We start from the raw sequence: 21,758 nt of genomic DNA, 5'->3' as shown, positions 1-21,758 counted from the left end.
TGGGATTGTTCTGTCATTATCTTGATAGTCCTCTTTTTCCTTTTTATCTTTTCCTGAATTGGAACTCATTTGCTGAATCTCACACTGTTCTTCCATTTACTATCTCGTTTAGTGAAGTATACACATCCTCCAGCAGAAGGGGGAAAGAGTGGGAATTAAGTTTTGAATTCTTATGTATTAGAGAATATCTTTATTCTTACTCTGAGTTAATATACGATGGATAGTTTGATAGGTTTTACAATTTTCTAGGTTAGTAATTATTTTTCCTAGAGTTTTCAGGGCATTGCTCCACTGCTCCAACTATTGTTGATGACACTCTGTAACCCTATTCCTCTATGTGGTCTGTTTTTTTCTCTCTCGCTTGTCATCCTCAGACTTCTAGAACTTTACGAAGTACTTGGTATAATTATTTCCTCATTTACTAGGTATCATCTCCTTCACTTTTGGTCCTGCTTTCTGAGACTTCTCAGCTTATCTTCTACTCCTGTTTATACACACACACACAAACACACACTATATATATATATGTGTGTGTTTGTGTGTGTGTGTGTATATATATATATAAAATGTATATATATATGTATTTTTTTTCTTTGAGACGGAGTCTCACTCTGTCACCCAGGCTGGAGTGCAGTGGCGCAATCTCGGCTCACTGCAACCTCTGCCTCCCGGCTCAAGTGATTCTCCTGCCACAGCTTCCTGAGTGGCTGGAATTAGAGGTGCACACCACCACACACAGCTCCTGTTTATATTTTTGCTGTAATATTTTTAATTTCTAAAAGCTTTCTTTTTTAAAATATTATTTTTTGTATATCATTGATAAAATATCCCTTCTTTCAGGCTTTGAGGATATAAAGTTTTTTTAAGTTATTCCCTATTTTCCAGCATCGGGTCTGTCCTATCAGGTTCCTTTTATCTGTTTTGATCTCTATTATGTTGATTTCCCTCAAATACCTGGAGATCCTTGATTGTTTGCGGGATACTAAAATACTGATTGAAAATGGTGTAGATGGTTGGACAGAGCCTTTCAGCTAATGTGTTTCACTGTAGGGTGATCAAGCAGACATCTGGTTATTTCATTGGGAGACTCTCAAATGGCATTATCTCTAAGTCTTTTCTTTTGGGCAAGTCAGTATTCCAAAAGATGTCCCTCATCTCCTACTTTGGAGAATTATAATAAGCAAGACTGCTAGTGCTTTGAAAAATGATCGTGGGTAGAGGACTAGAAGCCTCATCATTTGACTTAATTTCCCTCTCTGTTGTTTCCTGTACAATCATTTACGCTTAAATTTCAATCTCGTTCAAATACTCACTCTAGAGAGTAAATCTCCAGTCTTTCATTGGGTATACCCCTTCCTTTACCCTGTTCAGCCAGGAATCTTCAGGATCTAAAAATTTTTAACCAATTTTGTTTTCTGAAACCACTCCATATCTATGCCTTCACAGATACTGGACATCTCCAAACTCAACTTTCTAAGGTTCGATGGTATGTGAACTGTCTTGAGATTCTTAACTTCACTCTCCCCATGAAATGTTTATGTATCAGCTTTCTGCTAAGATAATTTACCATTCCTCTAATACTATTTTACTTTCTATTTTGTGGACATGTCTTATGTGCTGTCCCCCTCTTTCCAGCTTTCTTGTCTTTGTGGCTTAAACTTTGTGGCTTAAAACTTTTTGGATGGGCACGGTGGCTCACAGCTGTAATCCCAGCATTTTGGGAGGCCGAGGTGGGCGGATTACCTGAGGTCAGGAGTTCAAGACCAGCCTGACCAACATGGTGAAACCCCGTCTCTACTAAAAATACAAAAATTAGCTGGGTGTGGTGGCAGGTGCCTATAATCCCAGCTACTCAGGAGTCTGAGGCAGAAGAACCGCTTGAATCTGGGGATGGAGGCTGCAGCGAGCTGAGATTGTGCTACTGCACTCCAGCCTGGGCAACAAGAGTGAGACTCCATCTCAAAAACAATCCCACACTTTTCTTTTCATTCCTTTATTGCCATCTTAGTAGAGATTTGGGGTAGGGGGGATCAAAGCATTAAACAAGTGCTCAGTCTGCTATGCTTAACTAGAAGCTTGTCTTATTTATTTTAATTCAGCATATCCTCAAACATGTTTCATGAAACACTAATCCCAAAGGATGTTTCATGAAAACATCCTTTTGTACAATACAAACCAGTATAATAAAGCCTTTGAGTTTAGAATCTACTACTTGGCAGGCATCCAATTAAAGTCTGTTTAATTGATTCCAAAGTTTAATAAAGACATAATTAAATGGATCTAGTATGAACTTAAAGAAGTACTACATTAAGAAATGCCTAAAAGGGAGATCCTTTCTGTAAACTATATCAATTATAAACTACTAGCCCAAACCAAAGATTAATGTTCATTCCAAGAAACAAAGTGAATATAAAGGAGATTAAAAACAAAAATGTGTAATTCAGTTATCTAGTATGACAGGAGAAAGAAAGTGATATTTCTTCAAGAAATTTGTCAATAGGTTTGCTGTCTAATCTTTCACAATACCTCTAATGTGGCAACATCATCTTCATTATATGAGAAAACTAAACAATTTATATAATTTTACTAAAGTTTCAGGTGTTTTAATGGTAAAAAACTGTACGAAACTCAAGGGGCCTGACTTTCAGTGAAACCATCTATTAGACCTGCTGAAGTTTTAACTAGTATTATACTATATTTATAGGCTATATTAATAATTTCTAATCAAGATATAAGAATTCACAATTTCATAAGCTCTATTCATTAGTTTGATTATTGTATAACAAATGACTTCAGACAGAAAGTCACACACCTATGTTTAAAGAACAGTCCCATCCTGCTTCACAAAACTTTAAGAAATTAAAGTCTGGCTGGGTGCGGTGGCTCACGCCTGTAAACCTAGCACTTTGGGAGGCTGAGGCGGGCTGATGATCTGAGGTCAGGAGTTTGAGATCAGTCTGACTAACATGGTGAAACCCCATCTCTACTAAAAATACAAAAGTAGCCAGGCATGGTGGTGCATGCCTGTAATCCCAGCTACTTGGGAGGTCGAGACAAGAGAATTGCTTAAATCCGGGAGGTGGAGGTGACAGTGAGCCGAGATCACGCCATTGCACTCCAGCCTGAGCAACAAGACCAAAACTCCATCTCAAAGAAAAAAAAAAGAAAAGAAAAGAAAAACAAGAAGCTTAGTTAAGCAGAGTTGCTTCTAAAATCTAACCAATCACTCCTAGATAAAGAGACAGACAACAGCTTCTCAAGCAGTTCTTTTATAAAATTAATTTTTATTTTTGAGATGGAGTCTCATTTTGTCACCCAGGCTGGAGTGCAGTGGCACAATCTCAGCTCACTGCCAACATCCTGGGTTCAAGCAATTCTCCTGCCTCAGTCTCCTGAGTAGCTGGAATTACAGGTGTGCGCCACCATGCCCGGCTAATTTTGGTACATAAAAAGAAATTTAAATTATCCTTAGGATATATCATGGTTTCTGTTCAGTGTAACTGGGCAAATAAAGATGTACTCAATTTGCACAATCTCCCACTAACTCAAACTTCACCTTAACTTTTTCTCTTAGTTCCTTGCTTAGTCATCAAATGCCAACATTGAAGGGTACAAGCTGGCTTTTCTGTTGCATGACAGGTTCATTACTGCCCCTAAACTTTGCAATAATTTCAAGTTATACTTATGGATTCTCTTAGAGTCTTCCAACTAATCAGTTTGTTAATACTGTCTAGAAAACCTCATAAGAAATGTGAAAATTAAAAGAAAAATTAAAAACAAAAGAAATGTCCGAATTAAAGGTTAAAACTCTTAAAGGTTCCAATCTTACAGCTATGATTTATGACCTTTAGCCTGAAGAAAAAAAAAAAGAGATTGATATCTATATTGCATTTCTGAAAGGTCAGGCCAAAAAAAAAAAAAAATCACAGTTAACTGGTAAGTGGGGGGCAGCTATTCTGTTATCAAAATGACAGAGCACTGATTTTACATTAAAAATTATTTTTGAAAGTACATCCAAACGAGATCCATCAGAATGGCAATAATTTAAGTTATAGTGGTTGCAGACAACCATAAAGTAAGAGGCTTAATTAAGGTAACACTAACAATATCATGCTTTAGCATTATTTCATGGTAAAAAGTGGCACTGGATATAAAGTCAGAAGGCTGGATCAAATTCTGGTGGCTCCAATTATTACCAATGTGATCTTGGACAAGATATTTAGCCTTTTAAAAAAGACTTTACAAAATGTTGTTAATACATAATCTCAGAGGACAGCTTATTAACCTCCTCTTTTGACATCTTTAGAAACTTTCTAACAGATTACTTGGCTTCCCATCGTTTTGGAATACTTTAACCAGGTTAGTTTTCCTAAAATAGTTTCACCACATTGTATCCCAATGAAAAAAACTTTTAACTGTGTCTACTTGCATAGCAATCTTCCTTTTCAGTCTTATTTATTTTTTTGAGAAAGGGTCTCTCACTCTGGCACCTACACCGGAGTGTGGTGGCATGATCATGACTTAACTGCAGCCTCAACTTCCCCAGGTTCAGGTGATTCTCCCACCTCAGCCTCCCAACTAGCTGGGACTACAGGTGTGTATCACCACATTTGGCTAATTTTTGTATTTTTTGTAGAGGTGGGTTTCACCAGATTACCTCAGTCTTATATCTGATCATCATAGTCTTAAACATTTTGCCTGAACTCAAGTGAGAAAAGAAACAACAACTGGAAGAAACCATCAATTAAACTGAGGAGTCAAGCATAAATAAACACATGTCAACACAAACTGTTCACCACTGAAACAACATGAAGATGAATAGAGCGTATTTGTACATGATATGTAAGCATCTAATTTGTTCAGAGCATCTCTATATGGTTGTAGACACCTTATTTATCGAAAAACAAATTTGCCCATCATCGTTAGTGAGGTACAATTGACAAAAATTGTATATATTTAAGGCATACCACTTGATGTTCTGATATATGTACACTCTGTGAAAATAATCACCACAAACTAACATGTCCATCACCTCACTGTTACTATTCTCCCTTTTTCTTGTAGTGAGAATACAAGATCTATTGGCTTGGCAAATTTCAAGTATACAATACACTGTTAATTATATCCACACTGCTGTACATCTATATATTAGGTATCCAGAATTTATTCATCTTGCATAACTGAACCTCTGAATCCCTTGACAAACATCTCTCTATTTCTCCCACTCCCAAAAACCACCACCATTCTACTTCTAAAAGAGAATTCTTCACTACATCCTGCCAGACGTTCTCCCACCAGGAGTCCCCATCTCAATAACTGGCAACTTCTATTTTACCAGTTCCTTAGGTCGAGACCTTGTAGTCAACTCTGACTTCCTTCTTCCTTGTACCCTATATCCAATCCATCAACAAATCCTGTTAGCTTTATCTTTCAAGTACAATGTAGCTGACCCTTGAACAACATGTGTTTGAACTGCAAGGGTCTGCTTATTCATGGATGTTTTTCAATAAAAGTTATACTGAGTGTGCTTGCCTCTTCTGTCTCCCCTTCTACCTTCTCTGCATTGCCATCCAAGACAGCAAGACCAACCCCTCCTCTTCCTTTGCCCACTCAATGTGAAAACAACAAGGATAAAGACCTTATAATGATCCACTTCTGCTCAATGAACAGTAAATATATTTCCTCATCCTTACTTTCTTAATAAGATTCTTTCTCTAGATTACTTTATTGTAAGAATACTGTATATAATACATATAACATACGAAATGTGTTTATCAACTGTTTATGTTATCTGTAAGGTTTCCAGTCAACAGTAGCTATTAGTAGTCAAGTTCTGAGGGAGTAAAAAGTTATACATTGATTTTTGACTGGGCAGGGGTCAGCATCCCTAACTCCTGTGTTGTTCAAGGCTCAACTCTACATACAGAATTGAACCAATTCTCATCTCCACTAATATCTCCTTGGCTCAAGCCACCATAATTTGTGGTGTGGAAAAACACCACCTAAAATAAAAAGAACAAAAAAGAAAAAACCCACCTAACTAGTCAATTTCCACTTCTACTCTTATTCTATGATTTTCTTCCCTTCACAGCCAGAGTAATCCTTTTAAAATGTACCAGATCATGTTACTCCTGAAAACACTTTCCTAGCTCACACTGGCCCTAAATGATCTCACCTTGTGTTTTACTCTTCCTTCTCCATTTAACTCAGTCATTCTAGCCACACTAACCTCCTTGCTATTCCTTGGACATATTCCAAGAGTATTCCTGTCTCAGGCTTTTACACTTGCTATTCCCTTGCCTGGAACAATCTTCCCTGAGATACCTTCGTGGCTTAACTTCTTACTTCTTGAAGGTCACTGCTCAAATATATCTTTATTCAAGAGGGTTTCCCTAACACTTTAAATAAACTGTCATTAAATAACTTTAATGACATTAAAACACTTTAAATAAATGTCCATAATGTCATTACCCTTTAACCTTTTACTCAGCTTTATTCTTCCTTAAAGCATTTATTACCACCTGTTTTACATATATTTATATTTTTGTTTGTCTACAAGAAGATCCTATTGGCAGGCACTTTGGTGTTTTTGTTCACTACTATACCCCTAAGAGTCACAGAGTAAAGTATTTGTTGAATGTATGAGTGATCTCAATTCCCTTTTGCCTCTCTGAGTATGAACATTCAGTACTGAGTATGTATTGAGTATGAATCTGGAATCTAAACCCGAGTAATTTTCATCAAACGTAATACCTAAATATGAGCTACTTCATCTAGTAAATAATCTATTTCAATACAGGAAGAAAAACTGACCATGTTAGACTTAACAAATTTCCCTAGTAAAAAGTAACATATAACAAAACTATTAATACCTAAATGGATAATCAGTAAGTACAGTGGTCTCTTCTTATTCACAGTTTCTCTTTCTGTAGTTTCAGTTACCTGTAGTCAATTGCAGTCTAAAAATATTAAATGGAAAATTCCAGAAATAAATAATTCCTAAGTTTTAAACTGCATACCATTCTGAATAACATGATGAAATCCTGTGTCACTCCACCTTCATCACAAGAAGGTGAGTAAAGTACAGTAAGATGTTTTGAGAGAGAGCCCACATTCATATAACTTTTATTACAGTATATTGTTATAATTGTTCTATTTTATTATTCATTATTGTTCATCTTTCCTGTGCCTAATTTATAAATTAAACTTTATCATGGGTACGTACATATAGGAAAAAACATACACAGAGCTTAGTACTACCTGCAGTTTCAGGCACCTATTTAGAACATATCCCCTATACCCAGTTTCCTTCAGATCAGTCCAGGTTGGTCAGTGAAGACATCTGCTCATAATTACCTGGGTATCAGCACTCTTATATTATCCACTCAAAGTATAATGAGTATTTCTGTCTATCCTAAACGAAACAAATGACTTCAGACACCTTAAGTAGATACAGCATTGAGTTACAGGCCTTAGACAAGGTTAACCTTCTGGCAGAAATAGGATTTTTTTCTCATTATAATTTTAAAATATCTATCCAATCTAATAGTCCACATTCGAAACAGTAAAACAAAATCCCAAATCAGAATTAATCATAGATGCTTATAAATGACTATATTGAAGCACTATGGGATTAAAGATTTTCCTATATTTCACCCTCTAAAAATGAGCCCAGGCAAGAGATATGCACTTAAGAAATATTACAGAGGTAAGACTACCATAATTTAGTGGGCCAAATTATCTATAGAAAATCTGTAACATCATTTAATCTTCCTCAGTAGTAAATTTTATATTGGATCTTAGAATTGGCAAACAGGCCGGGCGCGGTGGCTCAAGCCTGTAATCCCAGCACTTTGGGAGGCCGAGGCGGGTGGATCACGAGGTCAAGAGATCGAGACCATCCTGGTCAACATTGTGAAACCCCGTCTCTACTAATACAAAAAAATTAGCTGGGCATGGTGGCGCGTGCCTGTAATCCCAGCTACTCAGGAGGCTGAGGCAGGAGAATTGCCTGAACCCAGGAGGCGGAGGTTGCAGTGAGCCGAGATCGCGCCATTGCACTCCAGCCTGGGTAACGAGAGCGAAACTCCGTCTCAAAAAAAAAAAAAAAAAAAGAATTGGCAAACAAATGCTATCCATAAAAAAAGAATGCTAATTTACAGCAATGATAGAAAAGCAAAGACTGTTTTCATATCTAAAACTGACAAGAGAAAAATATCTTTTTTCTTTTTTTCTAAGAAAAAGTCTCCAAGTAGAGAAAAATGCCTTTTTAACCACAAGAGCTTTGCTGCGATTTCACTTTAATAGTAAAATTTCAAAGGTAGAACATTTGTTAATCTGTAAATCTAACCTGAGGGATCATGTTAATTGTGATTAAAAAAAACAACAACAATCAACAAAACTTGGTATCCATAATGCATAAAAAATGAAGTTATTCACTTCTTAAAACAATAAATCAATTATTTCAAAGTTCACTAATTCACTAGTTATAGCTGTAAGTGGAAATTCACTGTGACCTTGTCTGGAAAATAAATGCCCACCTTCCTGCTTACAAACAGATCATAGTAAAATGTTTTCTGGGACAGAATAAATAGCCCGAACCCCAAGGAGGAGTCACAAAGCACTACAGATGTTGTCATTTTTATTCAGGCTCTGCTGCAAAGCCTTCCTGTATATTAGAAAATCATGTACCAGACAAAAACAGAAGACAGAAATATTTAACTGCTCATGTAGATAAATATGTTAAAGGTGCTTTATTTCTAAAGTTTCAAATTAGAAGTAATAGAGGCCAAAGTACAATTTCCTCTGGGAACTGTGAATTAGTTTCTTGCTGCCACAGACTTCCTTTGCTACTGCTTACAGTTACTGGCCCACAAGGTATTTAATCTCATCTCCTCTAAGGACTTCTACACTAATCAGTGGAATAAGACCACAATGTAAGTTGGTAAACATCAAGAAATTGTGAAACACTCTTTTCTACACACACACACACACACACACATACACACACACCCACACACATGCCTCTTTCCTTTTAAGAGGAGCAAGAAGGAAAAAAAAGGGCAGAAACAGTAAAAATGGCTCCATGAAAACAAAATTTATGTAGGACTGAACACAAGGTGCAGAGCTCTGAGGACTATTTTCCAGATCAAAATGTTACTAATGAGAAGTCTGGCCACAATCATTAAATTAACAAACAAACAAACAAAAACAGGTAAATAACAAGCAAAAAGTCACTTACTATGTATCAACTTCAAATCACAAATGTTTGCACTTAATAGATCTTCTCTTATGATGGCTTTTCTTCTGTAAATATCAATACAGACAGGAAAGAAATAAGAAAAAAACATCATTTTGCTCACTTATTTTCAACTCATTCTCCATCAAAATGAAATCTATTATGCACTGACTGTAGTTAACTATGCTGAAAGTCCAGTAAATGGTTTAAGGATATTCTCACAGACTCCTATGAGATATCAGAGTGACAAGTTAAGAGTTTAATATCTAATGAGTTGTATTATCTCAGCCTTTTTTTTCTTTTTTGGTGGTGGAGGGATTTTTTCTTTTGAGACAGGATTTTGCTGACACCCAGGCTGGACTGGTGTGGTGCTATCACGGCTCACTGCTGCCTTGACCTCCTGGGCTGAAGGGATCCTCCCAGCTCAGCCTTCTGAGTAGCTGGGACTATAGGCATGCACCACCACATCAGTTTATTTTTTTCTATTTTTGCAGAGAGAGCATTTCCCTTTGTTGCTGAGGCTGTTCTTGAACTCCTGGGCTCAAGTGATCCTCTTGCTTTGGCCTCCATAGGTGCTGGGATTATAGGTGTAAGCTACCATGACTTGGCTAATCTATTTTTTATTTTAATTTTTTAACTAGAGATGAAGTCTCACTATGTTGCCTGGGCTAGTCTTGAACTCCTGGTCTCAAGCGATTCTCTCGCTTCAGCCTCCCAAAGTGCTGGGATTACAGGCATTAGCCACCATGTCTGGCCTCATCTCAGTGTTTAAACAATAATCTTAATGGCTGTATGACTGACTGGCTACTGAGCCATGCAGAGTAGAAGTAAGTAGATATTACCTTTTTTAAAAGAACCATTAGAAAATTCTAGCAAGGAAACCCTTTTAGTTCCACTTAAAATGGAGGTTCACTATGAAGAAACAAAACACCACTGTAATGCCTTCTTTGAAACTGGTAAAAAGTATCAGAAAGAGAAGTGCCAGGGTTTCATTGCTTCGGAAGGGAGAGGCAAAACTGAATGGAATTTGTCTGCATGTTGAAAGATCAAGCATATCCAGTAAAAAGAAGACTGAAAGACAGGACTACTAAAAACAACCAAGACTCCAAAAAAGAGTATAATGTAAATATCCAACAGCTGACAGAGATTTTCCACTTTGGGAAAAATAGTTGTTACCCCTTGGTGGGCAAAGGCAAATATTAATTTCACAGCTGTTATTTCCTTATGAAAAATCTGAGAAAAACCAGTTAAATATGGGGACTACTTCTACTATGTTAGACTCAAACAAGAGCTGTGAGTCTTACAAGTCATTTTCTGCAATGACCACTACACTCTCGACAAGAGCCAAGAGAATTGGGTAATTTTGAGGGAGAGACAGAGAAAAAAAAAGCACATCTATGATACTGTCACAGCCAGTGATATAAGTTGTATCAAGAATGAAAGTATTTCTCCCGAAAGGTATTTCTTTACTACACGTGGGAAAAGGGTACTACTATCTACTATGTAAATACAAATGCAAGAACCAAAAGTGATAACTATTTTTCAGAAACAATTATAAAATTTGGTCTAATGCAGTTATTAACTTTGGGGCTCATGGATAAGCTCTTGGAGTAGGTATTCCATAAATACCTTGAAATAATATACAAAGATTCATGTCTTTAAACATGTATATTTTTATAGCAGAAGGGATCTGAATCATTCTTCACATTCTCAAAGAATGCCGTAACTACCCAAAAGTTAACATCTAAGGAGCTACAGTGTTATAAAATACTGATAGTTTCAATAAACCTCAGTGACTATTGCCAACTGTTTTAGGAACTAAATAAACTTTCTCTTTTAAGACAGTAGTATTCTGATGAAAAGTACTAATGGATCATAAATTTAATTATGAATCTGACAACATATTGACTTAAAAATACAACTTTTGGACAGCTCTACATACATTTCAGATCAAAATGAGCTTAAGTTTTAAATGTATTAGAACAAGTTATTCTAAGCATCAATTAATTTCCATGAATACTACTCATATTCAATTTAGTTGAAAAGTGTGTTAAACACCTATTAAACTCAAGTACTAAACATTGCATTTCTAGACATTTATGTTAAAATAGGCAATGGTGTTAACAGCGACTAAAAAAAAGAGAAACCCATGTACATTAAAAAATGTTTTAACATAAACACTTGCTGGTACCTGCTACAACACAGGAAAGCAATATGTGAAAGTTAATAAGCAGTTTAAATTATAACTGATGAAGAATGTTGTGCTATACTATTAGGTACTCCCTACTTTTTGTCCATGAATAAATTGATCAGTGCTATTCACAGTGTTGTCTGAGCACAAACGCTTATGTATCGCTTAATATTGGTTTGTGATTAAGTACAAAAACGATGCTAAGCATTCAGAATTTTTGCTTGTTTTTGAGACAGAGTCTTGCTCTGTTGCTCATGCTAGAGTACATTGGTGTGATCATAGTTCACTGCAGCCTCAGACTCCTGAATTCAAGATATCCTCCTGCCTCAACTTCCTGAGTAGCTGGGACTGCAGAAATGTGTCACCATGCCTGGCTCATTTGTAAATTTTCAGTAGAGATGGGGTCTCATTATGTTGCCCAGGCTGGTCTTGAACTCCTAAGCTCAAGTGATCCTCCCACCTCAGCCTCCCAAAATACTGGCCTTAACAGGTATGAGCCACCACACCTGGCCAACATGCAGAAATTTTACATTGCTGTAACATTTTTATTTTACAAAAGTTTTGGTCTAAAACAGATTCAGAAATAAACTGAAAAGAACAAATTCTTGTAATTCTTTTTGTTTTGTGTTATTTTCCAGTAGAGATGGAGGAGGGGAGGGTGGTCCTCATTATGTTCCTCAGGCTGGTCCCAAACTCCTGGTCTCATATGATCCTCTTACCTTAGCCTACCAAAGCACTGGGATTATAGGAGTGAACCACCATGCCCAGCCAGAACCAATTCTTCACCAAAAACAGAGTAGAGCTCAAATTAGATTCTCAGATTTCAGCTAGTCGCTCCTTAAATTATCTAGTGTGTGCTTTCAAATATGTGATTAAATACATTCAAACCCCACTTCATTTTTTTTTTTAAAGAATACTCCTTTTGTACTAGTTAACTTCTGTTCCACTCATTTGCATTCCACTTCTAAAGTTAATCACTAACCTTATACAGCTTTTAGAATTTTCATGACAGGAGAGCTGTTTCTCAAATGAGTTTTCATTTTTCTTGTCTTTTATTTCTCTCAGTTGTTTTTTTATTTGAACCTATGAGAAAAGCAAAATCAATTTAGAGCAACAATCCAGCATTACAAATAACTTTATAATTCTTCCTTGAAATGATACAGAAACAAAATTTTCTGTTTAAAAAGTATAGTCCAAATACATATGCTTATTCATTCAAGCATGCTAAACCATAAGCTTAGTAAGTGTGCTTAGCTCTGGGGAAATAAAATAGTGAGACATGAGCATAAATAAATTAAGTGCTTATAACAGAGTTATGAACATGAATTTGTATATACATGTAGGACTCAGAAATTAACTGAGGATGTCATAGAAGACTTTAATGAGTAGATGATGTATGAGTTGGTCTTAAAGGATACTTAGGAATTGATTGGTCTAAGACAAAAAATTCTAGGTGGAGGAAAGAACAGAGTTGTAAGGAACCTGAGAAGCCAACGTAGACAGAGAAAAATAGAGTAGCTAGATATAAAATTGATGAAATGTGTTAGGACTCGATTGTAAAGGTTCTTGAATAAGAAAATAATTCTACAGGCATCAGAGAGTAAGCGGACTTTTTAAAGCAAGCGAATGCGATGATCAAATTTGTTTTTAGGAAGATAACTTTGGTAGCGATATGGAGAATCAACCAGTTAAGAAGAGACTATAAAAACCAGGAAATAAAAAAGGAAGCTCTTAAGATAGACTAGATCTACATTGTCCAATACAATAGTCACTAGCCACATATGGCTACCCAGTGCTTGGAATGTGGCTCGTCTAGATTGGAATGTCTGACAAATATAAAATAGACACAAGATTTCAAAGACCTAGTATAATTTTTTAAAAGCATGTAAAATCTCTCAATAATAATTTTAAAATATTACATGTTGAACTAGTACATTAGATATATTAGATTAAAAATAAAATATTCAATTTATTTCACTTCTTTTTATTATTTCAGGGTGCTACTAAAAATTTTAGTTATTTAGTGGCTTATAGTATACTTCTATCAAACAGCACTAGTGAGATGACAGAATAGGGGCCTACAAAGAGGCAACAATGGAGGAATAAAGAAGAAACATATCTAAGACATTCAGCAGAAAAAAAAATAAATGAGGGAAAGAAAAATGGAAAAGTTCCAGTTATTTCTGATCTTGGTGACTGGGGTTGTAATTCCATTAACAATTGGGGCTGGGCAAAGGGGTAGGAAATGTGATTAATTTGAAATTTGTTAATGTTAGATTTTTTTTGGGTATTCCAGATGGAGATGTACAAGTGGTTGTAAATACTGGTCTGGCTCTCAGTAAAGAAGTCTGGGACAGGGTCAGAATTTTATTTTATTTTTATTTTTTGAGAGGAGTCTCACTCTGTTGCCCAGGCTGTAGTGCAGTGGCACCATTTTGGCTCACTGCAACCTCCACCTCCCAGGTTCAAGTGATACTCCTGCCTAAGCCTCCTGAGTAGCTGGGACTACAAGCACCCGCCACCATGCCCAGCTAGTTTTTGTATTTTTAGTAGAGATGGGGGTTTCACTATGTTGCCAGGCTGGTCTCGAACTCCTGACCTCATGATCCGCCCGCCTCGACCTCCCAAGGTGCTGGGATTACAGGCGTGAGACAGTGTGCCCAGCCAGTGACAGAATTTTAGAAGCATCCAAAGATAGGTAGTACTTAAAGCTACTGAGGTATAATAGTTGAGATGACTTAGAAAGTAAGTATACTGAGAGAATTTAAATGAAGATCCTATGAGCCCTAATGATTAAGAAAAGGAAGAAGAGGGCAAAGATATGACAAAGAAGATTGTGAAAGGACAGAGAAGTAAAACAATCATACATACATACATACATACATACCCACAAGAGAAGGATGTTCTAGAGGCCAAAGGAAGTAGAGGGTAGTCAACAGCACTATACGCAGAAAACAAACCATGGAATGTGGAAGTCTGAGTCTGGACCGTGGTGAGGGCAGTGTTTGTAAAATAAGATAATAGAGGTAAATGTTCTATGAAAACTGAAAAGTGAGTAAGAATTGAGAAAAGAGAGTTGTCTCATTCAAGAAGTTCAGTTGTGGCCGGGTGTGGTGGCTCACACCTGTAATCCCAGCACTTTGGGAGGCTGAGGCAGGCGGATCACAAGGTCAGGAGTTCGATACCAGCCTGACCAATACAGTGAAACCCCATCTCCACTAAAAATACAACAATTAGCTGGGCGTGGTGATGGGTACCTGTAGTCCCAGCTACTCAAGAGGTCAAGGCAGGAGAATTGCTTGAACCCGGGAGGCAGAGGTTGCAGTGAGCCAAGATCACACCAATACACTCCAGCCTGGGAGAGAGAGTCTTACTCTCTCTCCAAAAAACAAAGTTGTTCAGTTGCAAAGATAATGAAGTGAAGATTCAAAAGAAGTAAAGGTCTAGGGAAGGCATTTAAGAGAATGTGGACGATATCTCATGAGCCAAGAAATACCTTTTAAGTTAAACAAAAGAAAATTAGCACTGTACTAAACCTTTAGGTAAAATACAAACTCCATCAAACACATTTTTATTCTAAGCAACAAAATGAAATTTCACAGAAAAATATATTTGGAATCTAGTTCAAACTAATGAATCTTTAGCAGTGTAACTATATACACACACACACACACACACAGGGTTTGGAAAAATGGAGAATATGTCTTCAGGAAAAGCCACATTTATATATTACACTTCTACAATGTTTTATCTTTATATACTAATTTACATTGATGGCAAAGTTATACAATTACAACAAGCAAACCATTTTATTTGAATTGCAGTTCTGTTTGTAACTTGCATCAAGATTCATCTGGTAAAAATATATCAAAGCAAATTATAAAAACCTGCACTGAGAAAGACAAATACTTAAATAGTTGTACACTGCTTCCATCCCCTTTTCTACTTACATATAGACGATAGTAACCAAGTGGATACAGACTAACAGTGCTACCTAAAAACGCTTTGTTTCTCTCATTAACAGTATCACTTATGTTTATATTGAGTACCCTCATTTTTAGCTATTTTTCATTCATGACTTGGTAGTGATACCTTAAGAAATCTTTCTCATATACTTAACTACTACTCTTCTCCTTTTCTCTCTTCTTCTAACTCTTACTCAACTCAGACAGATTTTTTTTCTTTGTTTTCTCAGGCAAGCCAAAAGTTAACATAAACACAAATCATAATCATGGCTCACAAAAGTAACATCAATGAGGTAACCAGACTTTAATTTTATTGGCTAATTTCAAAATTATAATGTTTTTCAGAAAAACAGTTTTAGTTATTTTGGACTTAAGGTTTTGTGAGAGTTAGTCTTTGAATCTAATACTCCATTTCAAACATTTTTTTAATGTAAAACAAGTATTCAAAGTGCTATCCAATTAAACAATTGTTTGAAATACAGGAAGAAGTCCTCACATTCAAGATATTCTAAAATGTTAAGTATTTTGTAATTAAGCCTTAGTATGAAACTTCCTTCAGAGCATCAGAGATCTAATACCTTTTGTGTTATAAGATAAATCATTGTGGATATGCCCTCTTTAGGGGGCAAATGAAAAAAAGGTTCAGAATTTAAGTATTCTAGTTGAAAGGTATACATTTATCATGCTAAGGAGGATTAAAATCACATATTAAACCTTATGTAGAACAATTTTCAAATATACAAACTGACAATCTATCAAAGTCAAACAGCTTCAATTAATTTTTACGTAATTAATGTTGCAGAATAAAATCTAAGACTTACCTTAACATAACCTTCCAATGCGCTGAATTTAAACACTGCCTGAAAAGGCTTTCGGTCAATAGGACATGAAGCCAGTGTCTGAAAAGTGATTAACAAATTATATCTTACAAATGTTTCTTTAGAATAGATCAAAATTATAAATACGCTTATAAATGTTCCATAAAAAAGAAAAATATTTTCATCTCCGTCTTTGAAAGAAAAGTATTTTATACCTTAAATTTGTTTCATTCATTCAAACATTTACTGAGTACCTCCTGTATGCTAGATAATTGGAATATAATGATGAACAAGACAGAATCTGTTATTAAAATCCCATTAAGATATGCTGCCCAGTTGAGAACTACTGGTATAGTGAAAGATGAGTTGGGCTGACAGCAGCAGTTCTGTGATGTAAAGCTGGCTGTTATGCTAAACTTGGGCCATTCCAAATGGCTTAGAAAGGTCCTTCACAAATGTTAATATTCTGTGACTTAATATTTCCCCCCAAAATTAGTTACATTAAATAGGCAGTTGCACCAGCAATAAAAATATTTAAAAGATATGAAGAAAATGAACTACTCCTCCACCCCTCTGCTCAGCCACATAGATGGCCACTCCAGATGGTTTCTTATATATAACCTTTTGTGGATATCCATTGCATATACATATATGTGTATCTTTTTAACACATAAACTTAAGATTGATTCATATTAGTAATTCAGAGCTGCCTCATCCTTAACAGCATGGTATGAATAAGGGTTTTTTAGTTTACATTTCCTTTTATAGGAGTAAAGTTGAGCATATTTTCCTATTTTTAAGGACTATTCAGAGTTCCTTTTCTTTAAGCTGTCTACTCATGTTCTTTGCTTAGGTTTTTACTCTTTTTCAAATTGAGTTGTAGGTGTTATTTACTAAGGAAATTGGTCCTTAAATCATTCTTTGATTATAAATCAACATTATTATCTTGCTTTATTTCCTGTCCTTTTAAAATTCCTGTGCATCGACTGCAAGAGTCTCTCTGATAAAATTATTAAATATTTGTATAAGAATGGGTTTACATTATTTAAAGAATTTAAGATGGAGTATATTTTCTATTAGGGTAGGAGGGAAAACTCTGCAAAGAGAATACCAAAAGGTGATATTATTAATACCTACTGTTACAAAATAAAACAGAATGTTAACAATCTAATAGCAAGTCTTAAAGAGCAAAGACAGTAATGGAATCTAGATACATTATGTAAAAAATGTGATCTTTGCCTTTCTGGGTTTTGTCATGTATCAAGATATGCTTATACAGGTAAAGGTAGAACAGTTTGTGTATGGTCCTTGATCATTTTACACATTTTCACAAAGCTCACAAGTCACTCTAGAAGCAGCCAAATATGAGTTGAGTTACTATTTTCTCTTTTAAATGGACTTCAATGGGAAAACAGATTTACCACATCTGAATTAAGAAATGTAATCTTACTATATTAAATTGGTTCAGACTGGAAAAAGTCACTTCAGCCTACTTTTAAGTACTATGGATTTAGAAGGCTATTACTTTCCGTGCAGAAAACCTGACCTTAAGAAGCTTTGTTTCAGCAACAAAGAAGTTCATATATTTTTTAATAATGCATTGTCTAGTTCAAAGAACTTAACTATTGTTGTTTATCCTGATGGCATACACTGTATGAAATTTCTTATGTTAGAGAATTTATTAATGCTATTATTTACAGTTTTCAAAAATATTTAAAAGTAAAATCTGGCTGAGTGTGGTGGTACCTGCCTGTAATCCCAACACTTTGAGAGGCCAAGGCAGGAGGATCCCTTGAGCCCAGGAGTTTGAGGCTGCAGTGAGCCATGATCACATCACTGTATTGCAGTCTAGGTAACAGAGTGAGATCCTATCTCTGAAACATAGATAAATAAAATAAAAAGTGAAATCTTTCTAGTGCTTCCTATTTTTACAAAAACTTCAAAATATATTTTTTATTCCGATTTTAAAGGTAAATTTAGAGACATTAATAAAAAGGATATACAGTAATAAATGAAAATTTGTTCCTTTTTTGTAAAATCTATTAAGATGTATGGAGGCTGTGAATTTACTGTATGACATTCATATCTTGTCATTTGTGTAAACTTGAGAAAGTTAGTCTCTCTGTGCCTCAGTAAACTTATTTGTGAAAATGAGAAAAGAACTTACTTCTAAGGTTTTTGTGGGAATTAATAATTCCTAGAAGTGTGGCATATACTAAATATTAAGTAAGATCTTGTAATCAACTAGCTTTAGTAACAAAAAACTTTATTAACAAAAGACAACCACAATATGATACATACACATGAGAGACATGAGTTCCTAAGAATTTTTATTGGAATTTGCAAAGCTTATGACATATATGGAAATCCAAGTACTTTATTATTTTAGCTATTTCGATTTTTGACACTAAGATCCAAAGAAAGCCATGTGTTCATGAAATTTCTATCAGATGCATAAAACCTTTCAAAAACTCTCAAATCATGCAAACTCATTTTTTATTGATTAAATTTCCTCTGTTGACATCAGCTAAACTGCATTCTTTCCAATTTTTTCTTTCATTTCTTATTTATTTATTTATTTTTTGAGACAGGGTATCGCTCTGTCACCCACACTGGAGTGCAGTGGTGCTATCATGGCTCACCACAGCCTTCGCCTCCCAGACTGAGATCAGATGATCCTCCCAAGTCAGCCTCCTGAGTAGCTGGGACTACAGGTGCAGGCCACCCTACCCAGCTAATTTTTGTATTTTTCATAGAGATGGGGTTTTACCATGTTGCCCAGGGTGGTCTTGGACTCCCAGGTTCAAGCGATCCACCTGCCTTGGAGGGGTTACTGGCATGAACCACTGCGCCCAGTCTTCCTTTTATAATTTTGAATTATGACAGTTTTAATCTAAGCTGTTACTTTAGGTTTTTTTTTTTTTTTTGAGAGGGTTTCACTCTGTTGCTCAGGCTGGAACGCAGTCACCTGATCACAGCTTACTGTGGGCTTGAACCCCTGGGGCTCAAGTGATTCTCCCAGTTTAGCCTCCCAAGTAGCTGAGACTACATGCATGTATCACCACACCTGTGTGTTTTTTTTGTTTTTTGTTTTTTTTTTTAACATTGTTCATAGAGACAGGGTCTCACTATGTTGCTCAGGCTCATCTTGAACTCCTGGGCTCAAACAATCCTCCTACCTCAGCCTCCCAAAGTGTTAAGATTACAGGTCACCATACCTGCTCTGAGCCATTCAATTTGATCTGTTTCAAATAACAGAGTTGTGAGTAAGAGTTCCCTTCTTTTTTTTTCCTTAAGCATAATTGCCTTGAATTTGTCTAAAGTTTCATTTTAAGAAAAGGTTCCACTGGTATTACAAAAACATAAAGGAAAAACAAGAAAAAAGAGTAGTAGTAGGAAATCTACTGACATATATCACCACAGTCTGTATATACTGTAATTTCCTGAAGATAATTTAGTTAACACCAGAAAATGATTTTCTTTGACACAGGCTCAGCCATCAGAATTTTTTTTTGTTTTTGGACAGGGTCTAACCCTCTCGCCCAGGCTGTAGTGGAACCGCATCATGGCTCACTGCAACCTTGACCTCCCAGGTTCAAGCGATGCCCTCACCTCAGTTTCCCAAGTAGTTGGGACTACAGGTGTGTACCACCATGCCCAGCTAATATTTTTGTATTTTTTGCAGAGAGGGAGTTTTGCCATGTTGCCCAGGCTGGTCTCGAACTCCTGAGCTCAAAATCAGCCCACCTTGGCCTCCGAAGCGTTGGGATTACAGATGTGAGCCACCACACCCAACCCTGACTGGCCTAATGTTAAGAAACTCCCAAGGATGCCTCACTCTTATATTGGGCAGATATCTATCCAGAAAGGTCTTGAAGATGTTTTAATTTTAGCTTTCAGAGTAGAATTTATGATTAAATTTCTAAGTTGTGAGGTTTTAAAAGTTCACATTTTAAACTAATGTAAAGAAATTTTAACTAATACTGTATTTTTAAAAATTATTTTAATTTTGAAGAAAATTATCTCAAATTTTGTTTCTTTAAATACAATAAAAAATCCTTCAATTCTATTTTGATTCCTTATATACAACAAAATATCCTTCAATGATTCATTGTTTTAATTAATGACTTTCATTTCAATAATTTTTAAAGTATCTAATTCACCCAAGCTGAAGTGCAGTGGCACAATCACAGCCCACTGTAGTCTTGACCTCCCAGGCTCAAGTGATCCTCCAAGCTTCCCACCTCAGCTTCCCAAGTAGCTGGCACTATAGGCATACTCCACCATGCCTGGCTAAATTTTGTATTCCTCCCGCCCCCGTCCCACCCCACTCCAGTAGAAATGAGGTCTTAGCATGTTGCCCAGGCTGGCCTTGAACTCCTGAGCTCAAGTGATCCACCCTTCTTGACGTCCCAAAGTGCTGGGATTAGAGGTGTGAGCCACCATGCCCAGCCAACAAATCCCATTTACTTAACTATGTGTGTGTGTAGGAGATTATCTTGTCTGTAGGAAATCATAATTATAATCAATTGTCACTACTACAATGTGTGTCAAGACTTCTCTGTCCTTTACCTTCCTAATTAAACTGTGCAAGCTAAGATAAATTTATTAAAAGCTATCAATAAGTATATATCTGTTTTTTGCCCACAGTACGGGTAAAATAACTTTCTAACTGAATAGCTGATAAACTTTAGTATACTGGCTCTATATACATTTAATCCATTCAAAGGTCTTTTAATTTCAAATTGTTGGCTCTAACAGTGATGGTTTAAATTAACAAAAATTTCAGCCTTTCTTAATGTCAATTATTGTGCCACTGTTCAATATTCTATTGTATATAATCGTCATTATTTTATAAATCAACAGGCTTACCATCTATGGATTCCTAGAAACTAAAAATAGTCACAGTGGACACACCTAAAGAGTTTTACTTAATCACTTTAAATTTCTTACCTAGCTTTTGTTTAAATAACCACAGAACCAAAATTTTAGAGCTTGGAAAGACTGAAACTAACTTTGATCTATGTGTCCAAAATAAACATACTAGACCACAAAATACTTTAATTATTCAAAACACCAGTTTCTTAAAGAACAGTGTTTGTAAGAATGTGTTCCACACCTAAAATATTAAGATGAAAGTAAATAAATGAGTTCTTTTTTGGTGCCTGATATCTATTCTGAATCATATTTCAGTGAACCTTGGGCACAAATCTCAGAAAGCACAGAAATTTTGAAAGATACAGAAATCTAGAAAGATGATCCTAAATGCAAATTGTACTGTTCTCTTATTACACAGATTTCCAATCACTGTAAATCTCACTTTGATTTCTACTCTTCTACTAGAAGTGAACATTCATCCCAGCAATTTGGGAGGCTGAGACGAGAGGACCACCTGAGGTAAGGAGTTTGAGGCCAGGTTGGCCAATATAGGGAAACTCCATCTCTACTAAAAATACAAAAACTGAGCCTGGCATGGTGGCATGTGCCTGTAATCCCAGCTACTTAGGAGCTAAGGCATAATTATCCCTTGGCCTGGGAGGTGGAGG

The 21,758-nt window shown here is 35.9% G+C and overlaps 1 protein-coding gene across 2 annotated transcripts in view; it reads right to left on the bottom strand.

The window, feature by feature from the left end:
• SCAF11 (SR-related CTD associated factor 11) overlaps positions 1-21,758 on the bottom strand; it is an 80,199-nt gene that overhangs the window by 18,547 nt on the left and 39,894 nt on the right. For both annotated transcript variants that reach the window (XM_012459086.3, XM_064369812.1), the window contains exons 4-6: positions 16,216-16,293; positions 12,412-12,512; positions 9,242-9,306 (exon numbers count right to left, since the gene is read on the bottom strand). In XM_012459086.3, coding sequence (XP_012314509.2) covers positions 9,242-9,306; positions 12,412-12,512; positions 16,216-16,293 — 244 coding nt within the window. The remainder of the gene's footprint in view (positions 1-9,241; positions 9,307-12,411; positions 12,513-16,215; positions 16,294-21,758) is intronic.

This window comes from Aotus nancymaae, unplaced genomic scaffold (genome assembly GCF_030222135.1).
Source record: "Aotus nancymaae isolate 86718 unplaced genomic scaffold, 86718_ANA_hifiasm-v0.15.2.pri h1tg000092l, whole genome shotgun sequence".
NCBI classification, from domain to species: Eukaryota; Metazoa; Chordata; class Mammalia; order Primates; family Aotidae; genus Aotus; species Aotus nancymaae.
This window is presented reverse-complemented; position numbering and strand designations above follow the sequence as displayed.